The following is a 16,531-nucleotide window of genomic DNA, read 5'->3' as shown; positions in this document are numbered from 1 at the left end:
ATGTGCAATGCCCACCTGTGCATCACTGCAACAGCACCTGCATATGTGCATGTGCAACGTGCATCAGTGCAGTGAACGCCTACCTATGTATCAGCACAGTGAGCATAGGCACGTGTGCTTCAATGCAATGGTTGTTTGCATGCATGCACAATTGCACCTGCCATAAGCAGGTAGCCAATGCGCATGCATGCATCAGTGCAATGGGCACACACGTGACCATGCGATGGTGCACAAGTGTGCAATATGCGTGCAACACTCGTGCCCCCATCTGTGCTATGGCTGCCTTCAGGATGCATAAAGCACCTTATATATGCAAGATAATGCAAGTTCCCTTTGCTGATTTGCAGGTATTTGCTATGAAAGGCAGATGAGAACATTCTCATTTGCTTCCCTCATCGAAGCTCAGACTTACAAGCAATCTGAGCTCATTAGGAGGGATATTAGTGGAAAACAGCGATTTCACGGCTTGCTAAAATCACAGAGAAGGGGAATGAAGCAGTTACAGGCTGCTGTGTTACTATTGGCTTTATAGAAGCACTCAGGAGCTTTAGAGAAATAAAACCACTTGGTAAGGGGCTGCCACAGCTTCCATTGCACCCTTAGAACCTTCCAGCACTCATTTCTTTTCCTTCCTTGGTGGTGAAGAATCTCCTTCATTTCACAGACGGGGGTAAGAAAGGTGTGGTTAAAACCCCCTGCTAACAGAGGGTTCACTCTGGTCCTTAAAAGCAACTCAAATTGTGCTCTGAACCCCATTTGATTTAAAAGTCCCAAAGGATCAGAGTGCTGTTATCCAGCTCAGTATCATTGCAGCAAATTCTGCTCCGGGGAACGCAGAGTGGGGATTTTCTCGCTCAAACAGAGCTCAGCATCATCTTAAATCCTCCTGGGAAAACATGAGCTGAGTGTCAAGCCATGACGTGAGCACCAGGGCCTGGGGCAGAGCAAAATCCAGCCTGCTTATAGGCCTCTCCCCTTCTTACCATCTGCTGTCAATTAAACTGGGGGATAGCGTTGTTAGTTACAACTTGACATTACAGATAGGTTTCCCTGCAAGAGAAAGATTCTTACTCTACGTAGATACAAAGAAAATGAACAGCTCCAGTAGATCTTTATGTGTATTCCAGACTTACTGGCTACATTAAATATTAAGTCACTGCTCCATGCACATCAAAGAGCAGGTTTTACACTGCTGGTGAGGAAGCCTTGCTTGGTACATCTGCAATAACTAACATCTTTTTTTCAGTCAGATCCCTACAAGGCTTAGGTCTTTCTATCGATGTCAGCAGGCTTTGGGATCAGGCTTGGGCCACGTATGAGGGCTGATGCAGCTTGAAGTCACTGATCCACACAGCAGCTTAGCCCTGACAAAGGGAGGCACTCAGAGCTCAGTTTTGCTGCACCGTGTTCTCTCAGGGGCTTTTAAACACGGTAACTTAACAGATTTGTGGAGAGCAGCTACTTTAAGGGCTGTGAAAATGATGCAGGTTTCTTCTCCTTCAGGATGTCTGGCTGTACTTTAGGCTTCAAAGGGTTCAAGCCCTGCAGCTGCCCAGGGATCATCTAGCAGCACCTTCCTTTGATGGTTTTCATTTGAGAAGCTACTGCTGTTAGGATGCATTTGCTGCTGCACAGGAAGAGGTGTAGCTCAGCCCTGAAATTTAGAAGTGAAAGAAGAACATCTGTGAACATACAAGGATGGGGCCAGAACAGGAGCACAACAGCCCACATCCAACATAACTCTCATTGACAACATATATCTCATTGACATAACTGCATTTACAACGTGCTTTCCCCTCAATGCACTTTCCAAGTGCTAAGTTTGATTCCTCTGCTGAGTCCCTGAGCAAAAACCCACTGCCTTAAACGTTAATATAAACACTCATTAAGCAATTACAAACATACCACGCCGAAATGAAGCGGGTTTCTCTTTTTCCCAGCTGGCCTCATGAGTTGACATTCATCTTTTGGAACACCTGGATGACATCTGGCTTCCTTGCAAGCTGCTTTGCCAGTGTGCCCGTGCTGTCCTCGTTGTCCTTCAGCCCTCTGCTAAGCAGGATCTGTGCAGCAGCCGCGTGCTGCCCAGCACACGCTGCATGCAGGGCTGTGGGAGAGACAGGATGTCAAAAAGGAACTGAGACTGAGTGCTGCCTTCAGCTTCAGCCCATTTCAGAAGCAAACGTTGGATCCCCACCGAAGGGAAGCGAATTATCAGAGGGAATACACTGAAAGGTAACTTCTAGCAGTTGCAATACTCAAGCAAGCAGCTGTGCTACAGTTCAGCTGACACAGCTTACCAATGAGATGACTGAACTCACAAATGCATGGGATACTTCTTTTTCCAAGCCCAGCCATGCTGATAGGAATGCTATGGCTCCCCATCTCCTCCTTGCAGGCTGCCTCTCCAACCCATTAAGTGGTACTAAGCTGGCTGAGCCGAAATGAAACAGGTTTGCAAACAGATTGGGAGGACTTAAGCCAACTTGGATCATTTTGAGTCATGGGAAAAGGATGCCTATGTCAGGAGCAGCAGAGCAGAAGGCCCATGGGCCCACATTAGCTGTGGGCATCTTATTGCTCTGTATTTGGGGTGGATTTAATAGCAATGCATGAGAGAGTGGCTTGAAAAGATGTGGGATGTGACCTGGGTCCTTTATGGGATGGGGCATCCTGCCAGTTCAATCCAGAGCTGAGGAGAAAATAAGAAAGGTTTCCCTGTAGTGCACACAGCAAAGAGCATCCCACAAGAGGAGGCTGAAACAGCACAGCTCATAGAGCCTGCTTAACCCAACAAGCCTTCCAGGCTGATCCAGCTCAGCTCCAGCATAGTTAGGCAGCCCTACAGCCCTGTTATAGGGTGGGCCAGCCTTATTCTCCTGATCTAAACCTGCATAGGGTGAATATCTTTGATGCTGAGGGTCATCAGCTCCTGCTGTTGTTGTCTATAGGGGTAGAGCAGGATAACTCACATAGAACCCTTTGTAGAAACAGATTTAGGGTGGGAAACACCTCAGTATACACTGACACAAACACAGCGAAGAAGAACAAGGGATGAGGAGAACATCACAAAGGTCTCAGGGCTGGACAAGCTCAGCAAAGGCCAAATTCACTCACTTGAGGGGGTGGAGGGAGAGATTGAGAGATGCAAGTCTGTTCAGTCTCACCACTGAAGCGTGTCATTAAGCAAACCTGAAGGCTGGGGAAGTTGCCAATTTTAGCAATGGTTGAAACCATTTCTATATACTTTTTGAGAGAGAGATGCTGATGCAAGAGATGCCTCATACTCTCACTGGTACTACTATAGCAACTCTGTTTACTTTCAAGCTCTCTGTTACTATTTGCTCATAAGCCATTCCCAGGCAGTTTGATAAGGCTTTAGAGATTGTGCAATCATGTTTGTCTGCCCACCCTAAGAGTTTTGAGCTGCCTGATTTCAACCAAGTTTGATGGAGGGTATCAAAGCTCCTGAAAGCTTCATGCAAAATAAGCAGCTGTGTAAAAGGAAAGCCAAATGAGCGTGTCCACACAGGGGAAAAGCCCCAACACAGGCTCCAAAACACCATTAGACATCAGAAAGACCAGCAGAAAGAAAGCTACTAAATGAAAGCACTATGCTGCTCCAAGAGCCATTTGCATCCATGCACCTGGCATCCCCTTGTACAAGCAGATGCAGCACAGGCTGCTTTAGAGGCCAGGCTCCTGCTCCTAAAGCACTCTCTTGCTGCAACACAGTGTGTGAACACATAGCTCAGCATCCTTACCAGAACGGTTCTTCCCATCCTTTGCATGGATGTTGGCACCCAGGGACAGCAGAGTCTGGATGGTGCTCATGTGTCCTTCCTGCAGTGGTGAGCAGAGGCATGTGGGTTATTTGTTCTGCAAAACCAGCACAGTTCCTTTGCATTTAGAAGAAACAACACGGGCCTGAAAAGAAAGAAGGCCACAAGCAACCTCTGAGCAAAGGCACAGATGCAAAGTCAGTCTTACCATGGTCAAATCTGGGACCACTTTGCTTTGCTTTTGCTGGTGGCTACAAAGGAGTTAATGCACAAATGACCTCTGACTTAGGACTGGGTGACAAGACCTGAAGATGTTTCTTGATAGCAAATTAGTGCACTCATTTGTCAACAGATCCTGCCTTTTCCTCTCCTCCCATCGAGTAACTCAATTAAAATGCTTTTAACTTCAGCTGGCCACAGAGTCTTATGATCACTGACTTACCTTTAATAAAGGACAGCTGCCTGTCTATTAAAAGAACAGCATCACCATAGAACTGCTGTTGTCCCATGCTGTATTATGGAGATCTACAGCTGCTCTTCTTGAGGTGTATTTCAGCTCAGAGAGAAGAACCCGCTGCTGCTGTTCTGCTATGCATTTATCTGCAGTATCTTCAGCCATCTGCACTTCCTAGAGGCTTACTCCAGCCTTTGTAACGCCTTGGGGGATGTACTACACCACACTTAAACACCAGCACAACCCAGTTGCTCCCTACTTTGCCTCTGCCAGCAGCCAAATGTAAATGCTGCAGGGGGAAATGCAGTGCAGCCCTCACACCCCTCCGGGCTGCGCAAGCTTGGCCTAAAATAAATCCTCTCTTCCTAAATAACATGTCTGAGTTTGTAATTCCTTCTTCTATGCAATGAATTAGCCTTTGTAATGTGGCATGAGAGTGGAAGGGCCTTAGTTTTATCCCTACCACCCACTCCTTCCCCCCCATTATCATACGACTCAGTAGCATCACATTCCCCACTGCTCAGGGCTCCCATTTCCCTGCTGCATGCATAGACCCTCTTAGTGGCAAAGACAGCAAAGCCAGGAACTGCTTTCACTGCCACAGCCTTGGCAGCAAATTGAGTTGAAAGCATAATTTGATTTTCATGTGTTTATAAATGCAAAGTAATAAGGAAAAAAAAACACCAAAACACCACCAGCCAAACAAATGATGCTGTAAATATAAAGCAACACTGAGCCTCAGGAAGGATGAGAAGCCCATCAAATTGCTCCCCCAATCAGCCACTCACCAAGACAGAGCTGGGATCTTCTCCAAGGCACATTATTTTCCCCAATAGCCTTGCTGTTAAACGTACCCTTGGCAACCAAAAGGGCTTTCAACATGGTTTCTCAGAGCATGGGAGAAAAGCTTTCTTTGTGGGAGCCAGCAAATGCCACGGCTGGGTCCTGCTGGAGGAGAATGCTGTTGCCAGCGCTCTCAGTAAGTGTCATTGATGCTTTTGTAGGGGCATGGGGATGCTGCTTCATTCCCATTACAAGACTCTGAGCGCTGTGTGTTAAAGCTCATGAGGTTTGACATGCTGGGCTCTGAGCAAGGGATGTTTCCTTTGGAGAGCAGGCAGACAGCAGCACAAAGCAGAAGTAAGAAAGCAGGCCCTCAAGGGGAATCCTGGTTATCAGGAAGGCTTTGAGGATCTGCTCTGCATGCCCAGGTTGAATAGCAGGACCCACAGCCTTAATCTCTTCACAGGCATGAGACAAGAGGAGGAGAAAACTCAAACAACTCTGACTGGAATTCTAAACAACTCTTGTATGAAGGACATTGATAAGCACTGGGAGCTCCCTCCACCTTTCTACCTCTCTTTTCCCATGTCTGGCCACCGTCAGGCCAGAATCTGATCTCCTGGGACAAACAGTGTCTCACAGCTTCTGATCCACCAGGGTCCAAACCAACAGGACTGAAGAAAAAGGAGAAAGGAATCTAAGCAGTGTCGCATCAATCCCATCCTGTCAGGTGAGAGATGATGCTGATGAAAAACCATCACCTGTCATCAACTGTTCACACCCAAAGCTCCCATTAAGCAGCAGAGTGGATGCCCTCCAGGCACTACGTTTTGGTCCAAAGGTGATAGACTGGAAGAGTAATTCCCACCAGAGATGTGGGTCAAGTCTTACCCACAGCACAACCAACTGGATAAGTGATAAAGGAAAGTGCCCTATTGCCACCCACCTCTGCTCCCACTCAGTGCCACTAAGCCACATTCCATGCAGGGGGCTTCACCCACCCTCAGCACAGTCAGGTACTGCCAGGATTTGGGGTGAACAAAGCAAGTCAGACATCCAGCACCATACAGACAGCTGGTCATGCTTAATAACAGTCTGAAAAACCCTTATAGGGTTTCATAGGGTATGGGGCTGGCCAGGAGCAAACAATGGCACAGGATGAGCTAGGAATGTGAATCCTTCATCAGTGGCAAACACCTAAGCCAGCCTGTATAAGGTGCTTGATGGTAGTGCACTAACAGGCTTTGCAGAGGAAACAGAGGGACAAGGACAAACCTTGGCTGCGTAGTGCAGTGCTGTCAGCTGCAGAGCTGTTGCTCTCCCATTGACATCAACACCCAACTCAGAGACAAGGAATTGAATGGCTTCATTCTGTGCCGTGACTGCTGCCCGATGCAGAGGCTGAGCACCCAGAGCATCCACAGCTGTGGGACAAGCCTGAAACAAAGAGAAGGGGAGAAAGGGAAAGCAATGAACAGCCTGGCTAAACTTTGAAGGACAAGTAGAATCTGCCTACAACAGCCAAAGGGGGATGCCACCAGCACCAAGTGACACCAGGTTTGGAAGTACTGTCATTTGCAGACCAGAGCCAGCTCTCTGCTGAGCTTAAGTGACAAGCAATAGTAGCAACAAAATAGAAGAACCAAGGCTCCACTCTTTGTTTGGAGCACATACAATGATCAGTTCTTCAAAGCAGCAAGAAAATACCCTTCTCTAGACCTCTGTGGTGGAGTAGAAGGATTCAGATGTAGGTCGAGGGAGAGAGATGGGTGGAGGACTTCACTCTTCTGTGAGTCTCTGAATGCAACCACAAAGACACAAAACCAAGATGGGTAATAGGGATAGTACACAGTGTACTTGTCTGAAAGGATATAATACAGCCTCTTGCAGTCTCGTGGTCTGACCTAGAAGGTTTTACTACCATTTCATACTGCCATTAATGTTTCCAATTGCTGATTTTATGGCTGTAAGCCAGGGCATCAGAATGAGGAAATGAAATCAATTCCATCCTCAACGTCTGAAGTGTGAGACTGAAAAAAATGTAAGCAAACATTTCATATTGTAAGGGCCAGATACACAAACACAGGGGCAGAAACATCTCCTGAAGTTAACAAGCTCTTGTACGTATTTAGAGCATCAAATTGTCACCCTATCCTGCTGTGTGCAGCTCATAGATGGCTAAATCCATCAGTCATGACCTTGAGGGGGTCCCACACTCCCTTTATGTATTTCTGGCCCCTCCTATGCCATGTTGGGAGCTCAGCTGGTCAATTCAGCCACACCAATTCCACCACAGGCAGGTTCACTGTTTGTGCCATGCTACCTTTCTGCCAAGCCAGTAAGTTGCATGAAATCCAAGCCCTGGAACTGGTGCAGAAGAAAGTCCATGCAATGGCAAGAGGGCTGAGAAGAGACGAACAGCTCCACCTCTGTGAGAATCAGCCATTAGGTGGTCTCCAACCATCCAACATTAACTCAGCAGTCAATAAATAATGCAGTGGTCTGGTTCCTACCACGCACAATTGGCTCTAATGACATCCCTATTATGCCTTGTATGCTGGAGGAAATAGGAGATTACTGGGAGACAAAGATGGGAGCAGCAGCTGTCACAAGACAGGGAGGTCAGAGCTGAGCTGCTGCTGGTTCAGCAATGTGCCTTTGGTTTATCCACCTTCAGTGTGGCCAGAGGAACCTTCATACTGAGCCCTGGCACCACCAAGAGTCAGTTTTGGCTTTGACACCGCTGTCCCTGCAGCAGCGGGCAAGTCTTGTCCTTTCCTACCATCATCCCTTCACTCCCCTTCACCAGCCAGGGGACATTTCCCAGTCACAAGGTGAGATCTTCTACACGATCTCACTCCTGCTGGCAAAATCTCACTCGTTTCCATGGGAAGTTTGCCTGAATTGCTTTGTTATGACTTGGTTACAAACTGATCACCCATCCCAGCAGCTTTAGTTCAGGTCACCGGACAAGGGAGGAGAAGTTTTTGGCACCTACCTGGTGTTTTTCCAGGAGCAGTCGAGCAATGTTGACGTGCCCGTTCTGGATAGCATCCATAAAGGGTGTGACTCCACAATTATCCCTGCTGTCAGGTTGGTACTGGCACCTGAGAGAGAAGACAAAAAGCCAGGATAGACTTGGTGGCAGCTGTGAAATTCTCACCATCTCAGTTGCTTTGTACCATTGGAGCAGCAGATCACCAGTGGATAAATAACAAGATATATAGAGCCGGCCTGCAGACCATGCATAAACCTGCCTTGGTGTTTTACAGCCTGGGGTGAAGGTCAGAAGGGGATTTTGGGGTCAGGGATGTGGTACTCAGCTGGTGCAGCTCATTCAGGCCCTACAGATCATATTCACTTCCCTTGCTCTCCAAAGAGATGATGCTGGAAGGACTAAGGTACACCCAGACCTTGCGGGGGGGGGGGAAATTTTTGCTTCACACAACAATGTCACATACAAAATCAGTGCCAACAGGTCTCAATCAGGCTAAATCTCCATTGAAACGAGAGAAGAGTGAATTAAAATTGAAAGCCTGGCTCAAATCACAGGGCTACATTTATGCTGGGCCAAGCATGAACATGAATTAACGAGGTTGGGATGAGTAGGTTAACGGGTGCTGTGGCTGCAATGACTGGGGAAAGCTGCTCCAGGCTATTTAGGAAGGCAACAGGATCAGGATGACTGGGCATAGGCTGATTTAAAGCCACTTCACAGCAGTCTCCCAGGAGCTGCAGCCTGGAAATAAAGCCTGGAAGAGATGCACAAAGACCAAGCTGGGCAGCAAATCCCTTTCCTTGTTATCATATGGCCACACTGGAGGCAACAGGAATGAATCAGCACAGAGGAAGAGCCGAGTTATATAACCAGGGCTTATGTCACAACGAGGTCTGAGGCCATGTGAGCCCATCCGGAGCTGCTGTTTGTCTGCCAGGCCCAACACCAGCCGTGTAAAGCCAGGAGGAAATGGAGATAGCCTCGGGATCGCATGCAGAGCAGCTGTGCAGCTGAGCTTCCCGGATGGAATAAACGCCCTTTTGTATGTTGGTGGCTGGTGCTGGATGGAGGCGGGGGAGTGAAGAGATGTAGAACTGGGAGGAAGCTTGCTTACCGCTCCAGGAGCAGCTCTACAGCATCAAAACAGCCGTGCATTGCTGCAAGAGAGAGAGAGAGGAAGCAAAGGGTAATTTATGTTTTCATGCCGTTGTCTGCCTACGGTGAAACATAATCAGGTTTCGGACCCTTTTGGCTTATTCATGAGGCAGGGAGGAGGTCCAAGAGGCTTCGTATTCAAAGCTTCTGGCTTTATTTTTGTAATTAAAACATTGCCTCCGGGTCTCGAGTCTCCTCCTGATCCTATAGTAAAACAGGGGAAGAGTATGAATATCAGCCCTGTTTGCTTCTACCTGCAGAATGAGTGCGTGAGAGCTTGCACACAATTAAGCTGACACAAAGATCTTCTCCTGCCGGTATTCTTTAATCCCCAGAGTGAAATCTATGAGATGCAAAAGCAACACAAAGAGATGGTGAAGAGCTGGATGGCGTTTCCACCCTTCCTCAGCCACTCAGACCAGCCATCACTCCCATCTCATCATCCTCACCTAGACAGCGTCTCCGAGGGAAAACAACAGCAGCGGGGGTGGATGCGAACATCACACACGGAAATATCCTCTTTTTATTTGTTAAATAAACTTCGTATTACAGCAACGTACAGACATCATTCATGAGGCTTTTTTGTGTGTGTGTGTTTATGTGTGGGTTTTTCTATTCTGTTTTCTATTATTTCTACAGGTCGTTGTGCAAAACAAATGAAAGAAAGGATAAATGATCAAGCTAAGCTCAGGGCTGGGATATCAGGCTGTTTATCCATGCCACAGAAGAGCAGCCCCCAGTGAATGTGTTAACAGCAATAACCTTCAGATGCAGCTGCACAATAGATGCTCTTTGAAAGCCCAAGGAGCACTACCCACCCTCCCTGATGTCGGCTGTGTTTTCCTGCTCCCTTCCCATACATCACCCTTTTACCTGGGCTGATATAAATTCAGGCAGAACCACGCTGGGAAAAGGATTTTTGAAACACAGGCTTTAAAAAAAGCCGAGCTGTCTGAAAACAAGAAGAAAGCCACCCAAGCAACACAATTATACCCTCGAACAGCAACTGAGACATGAGAAAGCTGCGGTGCTTGGATCTGCTGTAGCACTGCACTTCCTCTAATTACATCTCTCCTCCTCTCTTGCCTTAGGCTATGGATATATGAAGAAGCAACACTTGAGGAATCAGCCTTAAAAAGAAAAAAACAAATTGCAAAGGGAGAATATTACCCATCATCTACCCAGGGATAATCATGCCAGGAAGGCAGCTGGCCTGGTCACGGGTTAACGAGCTCATATCCACACCCAAGAATGTAAACTCATGGAGGAGGCAGCTCATCTGACATGATTTCCCCCGGCAGCTCCAGCATCCCCTCTGGCCCTTCATCCATGCCCTCACCTTGGGAGCTGTGTCTGCATGCTGACACCAGTGCATACAATGAGCAGCAGCCTCCAGCGTGGTCCTGAGTTAAAATGATGCTGGGGGCAAAGGTGGTTTAGCAGCTCCAGTCTTTCCTGTTGCCCCATTGCTTCTGCAGCAGCTGCTGCTCCACGAAAGCGTGGCTTAGTCTGAAGTGGATGTATCAGGGTAATGACTGGAAATCAACACAAAAGGTGTTGAAGGCTTTGCCAAGGGGAAAGTCAAACATGGTGGGGTAGAGATAACTTGAGGTAGAGCACAATGCTGCTACCTGTATGTATCCCAAGCATTATGAGGCAGGAAAGAGACTTCAAGCTCAAGGTGCTCTGCAGTAAATTCCTCACCCATGTTATTATACCCGTTCCTCCATCTCTGTAGTCTGGACACCCATCTAAAAGCTGAGAGGAGCTGTGAGCCCAGCCCTGCTGGTACAGGCACAAGGACGGAAGATTTGGGATTACACAGGGAGAGCAGAATACACAGACAAGCAAGGATTTCCCATTTCTCACTCACGCAAGCTGCTCCTCACTGCTCAGCATGAAACATCAAACAGCACATCAGCTATTTTTCACTCTCAGGTCAAGCACAAGGACTAAGGAGCAGTCAGTGCCTGTGGGCTGGGACTGTCACTGTTGATGAGCACAGCGTGGTGGACAGGCGACTGCTGAGGGCTGAAGAAGTAATAAGAATGACAGCCAAAAGGGTGACATACCCAACAGATTAATTACAGCACAGCAGAGGTCTCCTCCCTATACCTCGGGTCTTTCCAGAGAGTCAATTCCTATTATAGTCTTTGGGAAATGAATTCAGGTAGCTGTGGCTTTATGCAGTGGCCTCCCCATGCTCAGATCTCCTACAGTGGCATGGATGAACCCCAGGAAACAAAGCCAAGTCCCCATTCAGGAACAGAGCACATTTCAGTTTCAGGTGAGCCACCATCCTGCAGCCCCACGCCATCATTCCAATGTACTGTCACACACCTTTCCCTTCCCCGACGCCCTTCATCAACCCATTGCATCTCTGACGGGCAAAGTTAATGGGATTTAAGCCCTGGAAACACACGTGTTATCTGTATGGCTGACCTTGCATATGTTTGTGGGTAAGCAGACCTGCTACTCTGCAAGCAAAATGAGATGTGGCAGGACAAACTTAATTCAGCATTAACCCCCCAGATCACTCCCTTTATATGTCCCATATATCTCCCTTTTAAACCACTGGAAAGGGTTTTAAAAGGGAACTGGGCACAGCAGACTCAGCTCCAGCATTCTCCCAATACAAAGTACCTATGCAGAAAGCAGTCTGTATTTCTCCCCACTCAATGCTACCTTAAGAGGAACACAAGAATAACTAAACCTGCAATGCAATTCTATTGGGCAGCGCTGTGCCTACCAACCCTAATGCTCTTCAGATTTACCACAAAGGCTTAATCCACTGAGCATCTGGACAAGGATGGATTGGTTTGAGAGATGCATCCCTTACCAAAACTGATGAGGTTATGAGCCAGACTGGGAAAAGCACACAGACAAAACTCAGTGCAATGGGAACCAAGGACCCTCCAACCTTATTAGCACTGGGGACAGGACTCTCCTGACCTGCTGTATGCAGTGGTGTTCTCCTGATGGTGCTCTCTGTGTCCCAGCTGCTCGGAGACACAGCCAGCAGGTACTGGAGGACCTCAAGATGTCCCTCCCTGCTTGCAATGTGGAAGCAGTTCCAACCATCCTTGTTCTTCAGCAGTGGGTTGGCTCCATGCTCCACGAGCTCTTTGATCACCTCCAGGTTCTGCCTGGTGCAAGCCATCATTAAGGGAGTCCTGAAAGAAACGACATGATTATCCTTTTTAGATAGGAGAAATCCCTCATTTCCTTCTCCATTCCCCTTTGCAAGGACCAGAGAGGTTTGTGGGCTCTATAGCCAACCCTGGAGGAGCACGGAGGTGGGTGTCAGCTGAGGGTTCACCCTCAAGGCAAGGCATGGGTTACCCAAGGCAGTGAACCTTTATCTCTACCGGTCAGCTCTACATTGATGACTCATTTTACTGATCTCAGCAGCAGCAATTTGTTTTCTTTAGCTGCCACATTCTTTAACCAAACACCGCGTTAGGAATAATAAAGGTTTAACTGTTGCCAATGGGAGCCACGTTCTCCATTTTATTTATTCAATAACCCATCATCAAACTCTGGGTGCTTGCACAGGTTAGATAGAAATCTTGAGCTGTCCCAGCACCAATTGACACGTATCAGCTGAGGGACAAAAAGAAATACATTTCCCCATTCAGAAGAACAGCACACGAAAAACTCTTCATGTTGGACAAAGCACCTCAACCACAGTGAGAGATTTGGCTTTGACATGAAGACAAATGCTTCCACTTTTAAGGGAGGTGGAGAGAGTGCTGAGAGGAGAGATAAAAATCTCCACTGGTAAGAGATTTTTAAGAAGAGATGAGATAAATGCCTGGCATGGGTAGAGCTGAGCCTGGAGCTCATTGCTTCCTGCAGCTCTACTTTTACACAGCTCTTCAGACCAACATATATTTTCAATGCAGATGAGACTTTGAGGGCTAGGACATGTGCCAGGATATATGCAGTGCCCTGTATTTAAGTAGTAGTGCTGTGGACCTATCACAGGAAACCAGGCTTGCACACAGTTCTGAGATGTCTGCCTTCCTCTGCTCCCCCTGATGTCAGCTTGGTGCTGGCACAGCCTCTAATTATCTAACACGATAAACAGGGGGAGAGAACAGTGAGAGGGCTGGAATTAAATCCACCTCCTGCACTCAGATTTTATAGGGTCAAAGAATATCCCAAGCTAGAAGGGACCCAAAAGGATCCCTTGGCCTGGTCTGGTTGTTGGCAACCCTGCATATAGCAGGGGGGTTGAAACTAAACCATTATTATGGTCCTTTTCAACCCAGGTCATTCCATGATTTTATGATCACTGTGGATCCAACTTCTGGCTCCACACAGCACCACCCAAAATTCAAACCCTATGACTTAGAGAGTTGTTCAAACACCTCCCAGGCACAGAATTTGTGTTGGATATCAGGAAAAAAATTATTCACAGAAAGAGTGGCATTGGAACAGGCTGCACAGGGGGGTGGTGGAGTCACCATCCCTGGATATGCTCAAAGAATGTGGAGATGAAGCACTGAGGGACATTATTAGTGGGCATGGTGGGGATGGCTTGGACTTGGTGATCTTAGAGGTCTTTTCCAGCCTTAACAAGTCTATGGTTTCATGAATCTGTGGGGTGCAATGAGTTCTCTCCTCAGTCTTTTCTTTGGGTTGAACAAACCATAGAATCATAGAATCACCAAGGTTGGAAAAGACCTCCAAGATCATCCAGTCCAACCACCCACCCCTCACCAATATTTCCCCATTAATCCATGTCCCTCAATACAACACCTAAAGATTTCTTGAACATCACCAAGTTTAGTGACTCCACCACCTCACTGGGCAGCCTGTTCCAGTGCCTGACCACTCTTTTGGAGAAGATTTATGTCCTAATATCCAACCTGGATCCCCCCTGGCACAACCTGAGGCCACTCCATCTCATCCTATTGCTAGTTCCATGGGAGAAGATGCCAACCCCAATCTCACCACAGCCTCCCTTCAGGGAGTTGCACAGAGCAATAAGGTCACCCCTGAGCTTCCTCTTCTTCAGACTAAACGATCCCAGCTGCTCCCCATAAGAATTGTGTTTCAGACCCTTCACCAGCTTTGCTGCCCTTCTCTGAACACGCATCAGGGCCTCAATGTCTTTCTTGTAGTGAGGGGCTCAAAACTGAACACAGTACACAAAGTGCAACCCTACCTGTGCTGAGTACTGAGGGATGATCACCTCCCTGCTCCTGAATCACAGAATGACCCGGGTTGGAAGGGACCTCAAGGATCATGTAGTTCCAACCCCCCTGCCTGGCAGGGCCACCAAACATACACCTTTACTANCCCCCTGCCTGGCAGGGCCACCAAACATACACCTTTACTAGATCAGGTTGCCCAGGGCCCCGTCCAACCTGGCCTTGAACACCTCCAAGGACGGGGCATTCACACCCTCCCTGTGCAGCCTGTTCCAGGGCCTAACCACTCTCCTAGTAAAGAACTTACCCCTAACATCCTGCTGACCTTTTTCAACACTATTTCTGATAAAAGCCAGGATGCCGTTGGCCTTCTTGGCCACACTACTCTCATAAGAGTTTGAACAAATCCCACCTACCAGTCAGCCCTTTTCAGACAATCCACGCTGGCTCCCTTGGCCAAGAGGTAGGAGACACAATCCCTGTGCCCCATGGAGGCTGCTTCATGGAGGGGCCTCTTGTAATCCATATTGGCCACCTCCACATCCATGCCCATTGTCTCCAGCAGCAGGACCAGAAGGTTGAGATGACCGTGGCGAGCAGCCACGTGTAGCAATGTGTCCCCAGAGCGGCCACAGCATCGGTTGATGGCATCTCCATCTTTCAGTGCAGCCTCCAGAAGGTCCAACTTTCCTTGGCGAGCCAAGGTCAGCAGCCTCGGCCACTCTGCCATGTTCTGTGCCTAGAAAAAGCAAAGGGGAAAGGCAGAGTGATGGCTGCTCTGATGTAGATATTTCTCTTCCCTCTGGAAAATCAGAGAATAGCAGAATGGCCCAGGTTGGAAGGGACCTCAAGGATCACAAAGCTCCAACCCCACTGCATGCAGGGCCACCAACCTCCACATTGAATAGCAGCCCAGGGCCCCATCCAACCTGGCACTAAACACCTGCAGGGATGGACGGGGCATCCACAGCCTCTCTGGGCAGCTGGTCCAGCACCTCAACACTCTCATAGTAAGGAACTTCCCCCTGATATCCAACCTAAACCTTCCCTCCTTCAACTCAAAACCAATAGGGGGAGGGGATGGATGGGGAGGAAGGAAAAGAAAGGAGGGAAGGAAGGAAAAGGAAGGGAAAGCAGAGGAAGGTGGGGGGGGGAATCATATTTCATCACATTTCATCACATTTTTCATCATATTTTAACATGTTTTTCATCACATTTCAACATATTTCATCACTTTTCAACGTATTTCATCACATTTTTCATCACATTCCGTCACATTTCATCACTTTTAATCATCTTTCATCACTTTTCATCCCATTTTTCATCACATTTCATCACATTTCATCTTATTTTGTCATATTTCATCACATTTCATCCCATTTTTCATCCCATTCCATCATATTTCATCATATATCATCATATTTCAACGTATTTCATCCCATTTTACATCACATTTTTCATCACATTTTAACATATTCCATCACATTTCATCACATTTAAAGGTATTTACGTTCTACCTAGGCCTCGTAATGGCGTCCCCCATCACAAGCCAAACCCGGAAGTACCTCCCTATTGGCCAGCACCTCGAGGCTGAGACCGCTCTGATTGGCCAACGGGAGGAGGAGGAGGGGCGTGATTGGTTCGGAGGAGCGAGGAGGCGGGGTTGAGAGTGCCGGAAGTGGAGTGGGTGTCATGGCGGACGCTTTCCCTTAGTAACCAGGGGGAGGAACAGAGCAACGGACCTTAATCATGGAGGAGGGTAATGAGTCCTATGGAGATTGGGGGGGGCTGAGACATGAGGGTCCCTAGCAATTAAGGGGGTTTGTTAATGGGGCCCTTGGGAATATAGAGGGGTCTATAGGGGGGTTCTGTGGTAGTGAGGGGATCCCTTTGGTAATGGATCCTATGGAGATGGGGGCGGGGCTGAGCTATGAGGGTCCCTAGCAATGAGGGGTGGGGCTTGTTAATGGGTCCCTTGGGAATTTAGGGGGGCCTGTGGGGGGGGTTCTGTGGTAGTAAGGGGATCCCTTTGGTAATGGATCCTATGGAGATTGGGGGGGCTGAGACATGAGGGTCCCTAGCAATTAAGAGGGGGGGGGGGTTGTTAATGGGTCCATTGGGAATTTAGGGGGATCTATGGGGGGGGTTTGTGGTAGTAAGGGGATCCCTTTGGTAATGGATCCTATGGAGTTGGGGGGGG

The 16,531-nt window shown here is 48.0% G+C and overlaps 2 protein-coding genes across 8 annotated transcripts in view; one reads left to right on the top strand and one right to left on the bottom strand.

The window, feature by feature from the left end:
• Positions 1 to 1,088: 1,088 nt before the first annotated feature.
• Positions 1,089 to 15,951, bottom strand: ANKRD16 (ankyrin repeat domain 16). 3 transcript variants are annotated; one of them, XM_015858055.2, is made up of 9 exons: positions 15,849 to 15,951; positions 14,748 to 15,070; positions 12,125 to 12,345; positions 9,132 to 9,174; positions 8,018 to 8,126; positions 6,295 to 6,456; positions 3,765 to 3,843; positions 1,906 to 2,107; positions 1,089 to 1,654 (listed from the first exon to the last, which is right to left on the bottom strand). In XM_015858055.2, exons 2-8 carry the CDS (start codon positions 15,059 to 15,061, stop codon positions 1,947 to 1,949), a joined length of 1,089 nt encoding a protein of 362 aa, XP_015713541.1. In that variant the 5' UTR covers positions 15,062 to 15,070; positions 15,849 to 15,951; the 3' UTR covers positions 1,089 to 1,654; positions 1,906 to 1,946. The 3 variants fall into 3 exon arrangements, with proteins under 3 accessions (XP_015713541.1, XP_032304176.1, XP_015713613.1); XM_032448285.1 differs by having other exon boundaries at positions 15,846 to 15,932; XM_015858127.2 differs by lacking the exons at positions 1,089 to 1,654; positions 1,906 to 2,107 and having other exon boundaries at positions 3,820 to 3,927.
• Positions 15,952 to 15,977: 26 nt separating this feature from the next.
• FBH1 (F-box DNA helicase 1) overlaps positions 15,978 to 16,531 on the top strand; it is a 22,005-nt gene continuing 21,451 nt past the window's right edge. For all 5 annotated transcript variants that reach the window (XR_001553976.2, XM_015857814.2, XM_015857730.2 and 2 more), the window contains exon 1: positions 15,978 to 16,090. The gene's annotated coding sequence lies outside the window, so the exon portion shown is untranslated. The remainder of the gene's footprint in view (positions 16,091 to 16,531) is intronic.

Source organism: Coturnix japonica, chromosome 1 (genome assembly GCF_001577835.2).
Source record: "Coturnix japonica isolate 7356 chromosome 1, Coturnix japonica 2.1, whole genome shotgun sequence".
NCBI lineage: Eukaryota > Metazoa > Chordata > Aves > Galliformes > Phasianidae > Coturnix > Coturnix japonica.
Note: the sequence above shows the minus strand (reverse complement) of the source record. Positions and strands in the feature narration are given on the sequence as shown.